Below are 5,148 nucleotides of genomic sequence, written 5' to 3'. Positions count from 1 at the left end.
CTGCCAAAGCCTTGTCCATTGTCCAACATGAACTTCTGGATCACGGCGATCACATCCCTCTTGATAACGGGCCAGGCTTTGTGTAAGAAAAGCCCAATGAATCCGTCCGGCCCAGGTGCTCTGTCAGCAGGCATGCCTTTAATGACCTCCCAAATTTCCTCCTCGGAGAAGATGGCATCCTCATCTGATAAGTTGATAGGCTCCATGTTCAGGTATTGCAGGTCAATACTAAACTCCCTCGCCTTCGCAGAGCCTAAGATCTCCGCATACGCCTGATGGAAAGCTGACTCCTTTCCATGTTGATCGGTGATGATCTGCCCTCTGACCGAGATCATCGGGATGAAGTTATTAGCCTTCCTCACGTTCGCACATAGCTGGAACAATTTTGTATTTGCATCGCCCTTCCGAAGCCATTTAATCCGAGAATGTTGCCTGGCAATTGTTCTTTCTAGCGAAGCCAGGCCAAGTAAGGTTTTTTTTCAATATCCCACGGAGCCATCTCTCCTTAGTAGTCAGGCTTCTACCTCCATGGCCTTATCAAACAACTTGATGACCAACCTCGTGGTTGCCATCTGAATTTTGACATTACCAATCTTTTTCTGTCCCCAAGCCATGAGGAATCTGGCGGTGTTCCTAAGAAGCTCATCAAATCACTTATACGGATCCGTGATGACTGGCTCGCAGACCCAGGCCTCCTTCACAGCCTCCTCAAATCCATCTATCTTGGTCCAGAATACTTCAAACCTGAAGCGCCTAGGAGTGAGAATGTGTTCCTCCAACGCGAGGTGCAGGGGGCAATGGTCAGAAACATCCGATGACAGCGCTTGGAGCACGCAATTTGGGTATTCCAGCTCCCAGTCCACCGACACGAGAGCGCGATCAATCTTGGTTAGGGTGGCAAGCTCTCTTTTATTGCTCCAAGTGAATTTGTGCCCATGGAGGAATAATTCTTTGGGCTCCATGTTGTCGGTAAAATGCCTAAATCGTCCCATCATTCTCCTGTCGATGTTGTCGTTGCTCTTGTCAGAGGCACAAAGGATGAGGTTCAAATCGCCAATTACCATCCAAGGTCCCGGGAAAAACGCACGCCTTTCCACCAAATCATCTAGAAAGGCAATTTTCTCCGCGTCCTCCTGTGGGCCATACACTACCGATAGCCACCAGGGCGATCCCACCAGGGAAGTAACATAACCCGTGATGAAGTTTGAGTCATTGGCAAGGTTAGAGATGTGGACAAGAGTAGATTTCCATGCTAACAGAATGCCTCCATGTGTCACATTGGCCGGGAGATAAGCGAAGCCATGATACGCCGGGCCAAGACATTGCAGAATAGTAAAGTTGTCCACAACGGCCAATTTGGTCTCCTGGATACATATGATAGCAGCATTGATAGAATCTACAAATTCTCTAAGAGCCTTCTTCTTGGTCGGGCTATTAAGCCCTCTCACGTTCCAACACACCAACTCCACATTGGTGTCAGACATCTAGACATCTAGCATCCAATATGCGCAAGTGAAACTGACTCACGTAGTGCCCACCATTGTCCCACCAACCAGCCTCTCCAAGTCCATGGGAATAGACTTGCCAAAGATTGCTTCTATCGCTCTAAGCTGCCGCTCATGAATAGGCGAATCAAATATTTCTTTTATTAATCCTATAGCACCGTCCTGGACCGTGAGATCATCCTCCGCAACACCCAGGGTCTTGAGAAGCACCGCTTCAGCCACAGATGTCTTTTGTTTCCTTGGCGCTGTAATGCTCACCGAGCGGGTGGTGCGCCTAGGAGTGCACGGCTCCTGTCCCAAGTGCACCCCTTTGACCGCTTCAATCTCCTTAAGAAGAGGTGATGCTAATTTCTTTAGCAGTCCCGCACAAAAGGACTTAAGTTTCACCATCGCCACTCTTTCTTTCTTTCTTTGTCCGTCAGGCAATGCACCAACTGATCACCACCAACCGTACCCAGTAGCACTTTGTGAGCCATGGGAGGCGTGGTGGCCAGCGCAATCACGTTGCACGCGCACGTCTCATCCTGCATGCCCGCCAGTGATAGGTTGCATGGAGGGGTCACCTCCATCTGTGGGAGAATCTCCTGGGGCCCACCCTCAGGCACCAAAGCGGAGGTGGCTGACAAGATCTCTTCCACTGGGGCCCAGCCCACAGCGAGGAAGCAGGCGATAGGAGCATCTCGGATATTGGCCTCATCCCCACCCTCGTCCTATGACACGCGACCAATCCTCATCTCCTCTAGCGGGCCATCCATCTGCTTTGTCCCAATCGACTTGTCGCTCTCCACCCCTCGCATCTCGGGCTTGATGACCCACAAGTATAGGGGATCGCAATAGTTTTCGATAAGTAAAAGTGTCGAACCCAACGAGGAGCTAAAGTTAGAACAAATATTCCCTCAAGTTCTATCGACCACCGATACAACTCGACGCATGCTTGACGTTCGCTTTACCTAGAACAAGTATGAAACTAGAAGTACTTTGTAGGTGTTGTTGGATAGGTTTGCAAGATAATAAAGAGTACGTAAATAAAAAGTAGGGGCTGTTTAGATAAAGAAACAATAAAGTAAATATAGCGAGTGTGGAAAAGTGGTGGTAGGAGTTGTGAAATTGCCCCTAAGCAATTGACTACTTTACTAGACTGATAGCAAGTATTATGTGGGAGAGGCCACTGCTAGCATGTCATCCCTGACTTGGAATTCTATGCACTTATGATTGGAACTATTAGCAAGCATCCGCAACTACTAATGTTCATTAAGGTAAAACCCAACCATAGCATTAAGGTATATTGGTCCCCCTTCGATCCCGTATGCATCAATTTCTATGCTAGGTTGAAGCTTCTGTCACTCTTGCCCTCCAATACATAGTCCTATCAACATGCAACTAACCCTAGGGTGTGATCCACGCATGCAATCATATGATGGGCACCAAAGAACAACAACATAACCACAAGCACATTAAATCAATCATAGAAATTCATCAACCACCGATAGGACAACGAAAATCTACTCAGACATCATAGGACGGCAACACATCATTGGAGAATAATATGAAGCATAAAGCACCATGTTCAAGTAGAGGGTACAGTGGTTTGCGGGAGAGTGGACCGATGTAGATAGAGGGGGAAGGTGATGGAGATGTTGGTGAAGATGGCGGAGGTGTTGGTGTAGATCGCGGTGATGATGATGATGGCCACGGCAGCGTTCCGGCGCCACCGAAAGAGAAGGGGAGAGGGAGCCCCTTCGTCTTCGTCTTCCTTGACCTCCTCCCTAGATGGGAGAATGGTTTCCCCTCTGGTCCTTGGCCTACATGGCATGGGAGGGGCAAGAGCCCCTCCTACATTGGATCTGTTTCTCTGTCTCTCCCTGTTTCTGCGTTCTCAGATTCTTCCCTTTCACCGTTTCTTATATTCCCGGAGATCCGTAACTCCGATTGGGCTGAAATTTTAACACGATCTCTATCCGGATATTAGCTTTCTTGCGGCGAAAGAAGGTCATCAACCGCCTTACAGGTGGCCCATGAGGGTCAGGGGCGCGCCCCCTGCCTCGTGGCCACCTCGGGCACCGTCTCGCGTGGATTTTTCTTCCCAAAAAGCATATATATTCCAAAAAAAATCTCTGTCAGTTTTTATCCCGTTTGGACTCCGTTTGATATGGATATTCTGCGAAACCAAAAACATGCAACAAACAGGAACTGGCACTGGGCACTCGATCAATATGTTAGTCCCAAAAATAGTATAAAAGGTTGCCAAAAGTATATGAAAGTTGTAGAATATTAGCATGGAACAATCAAAAATTATAGATACGACGGAGACGTATCAGCATCCCCAAGCTTAATTCCTGCTCATCCTCGAGTAGGTAAATGATAAAAAAGATAATTTTTGATGTGGAATGCTACCTAGCATAATCTTGATCACATACCTAATCATGGCATGAATATTAAGATACGAGTGATTCAAAGCAATAGTCTATCATTTGACATAAAAACAATAATACTTCAAGCCTACTAATAAAGCAATCATGTCTTTTAAAAATATCATGGCCAAAGAAAGTTATCCCTACAAAATCATATAGTCTAGCTATGCTCCATCTTCACCACACAAAATATTCACATCATGCACATCCCGATGACAATCCAAGCAATTATTTCATACTTTTGACGTTCTCAAACCTTTTCAACTTTCACGCAATACATGAGCATGAGCCATGGACATAGCACTATAGGTGGAGTAGAGTATGATGGTGGAGAAGACAAAAAGGAGAAGATAGCCTCACATCAACTAGGCATATCAACGGGCTATGGAGATGCCCATCAATAGATATCAATGTGAGTGAGTAGGGATTGCCATGCAACAGATGCACTAGAGCTATAAGTGTATGAAAGCTCCAACTGAAACTAAGTGGGTGTGCATCCAACTTGCTTGCTCATGAAGACCTCGGGCATTTGAGGAAGCCCATCGTCGGAATATACAAGCCAAGTTCTATAATGAAAATTCCCACTAGTATATGAAAGTGATAACTCAAGAGACTCTCTATATGAAGAACATGGTGCTACTTTGAAGCACAAGTGTGGAAAAAGGATAGTAGCACTACCCCTTCTCTCTTTTTCTCTCATTTTTTTGCGGGCTTCTTTGGCCTCTTTTTTTATTTGGGCTTCTTTGGCCTCTTTTTTTGTGAAGTCCGGAGTCTCATCCCGACTTATGGGGGAATCATAGTATCCATCATCCTTTCCTCACTGGGGCAATGCTCTAATAATGATGATCATCACACTTTTATTTACTTACAACTCAATATTACAACTCAATGTCTAGAACAAAGTATGACTCTATATGGATGCCTCTGGCCGTGTACCGGGATGTGAAATGATCTAGCATAGCAATGACATCAAAAAACAGACAAGCCATGAAAACATCATGCTAGCTATCTTACGATCATGCAAAGCAATATGACAATGAATGCTCAAGTCATGTATATGATGATGATGGAAGTTGCATGGTAATATATCTCAGAATGGCTATGGAAATGCCATGATAGGTAGGTATGGTGGCTGTTTTGAGGAAGGTATATGGTGGGTTTATGGTACCGGCGAAAGTTGCGCGGTACTAGAGAGGCTAGCAATGGTGGAAGGGTGAGAGTGCGTATAATCC

General features: G+C 46.0%; 1 protein-coding gene across 1 annotated transcript; it reads right to left on the bottom strand.

Moving 5' to 3' along the window:
• Nucleotides 1-650: 650 nt before the first annotated feature.
• Nucleotides 651-1,484, bottom strand: LOC147979825 (uncharacterized). The gene has a single exon (XM_087515361.1). The coding sequence runs from the start codon at nucleotides 1,482-1,484 to the stop codon at nucleotides 651-653; it is 834 nt and encodes a 277-aa protein (XP_087371487.1).
• Between the last annotated feature and the right edge of the window lie 3,664 nt (nucleotides 1,485-5,148).

The sequence above is a fragment of the Triticum urartu genome, chromosome 3A (assembly GCF_056163025.1).
Source record: "Triticum urartu cultivar PI428250 chromosome 3A, HENAU_Tu73, whole genome shotgun sequence".
Lineage (NCBI taxonomy): Eukaryota > Viridiplantae > Streptophyta > Magnoliopsida > Poales > Poaceae > Triticum > Triticum urartu.
Note: the sequence above shows the minus strand (reverse complement) of the source record. Positions and strands in the feature narration are given on the sequence as shown.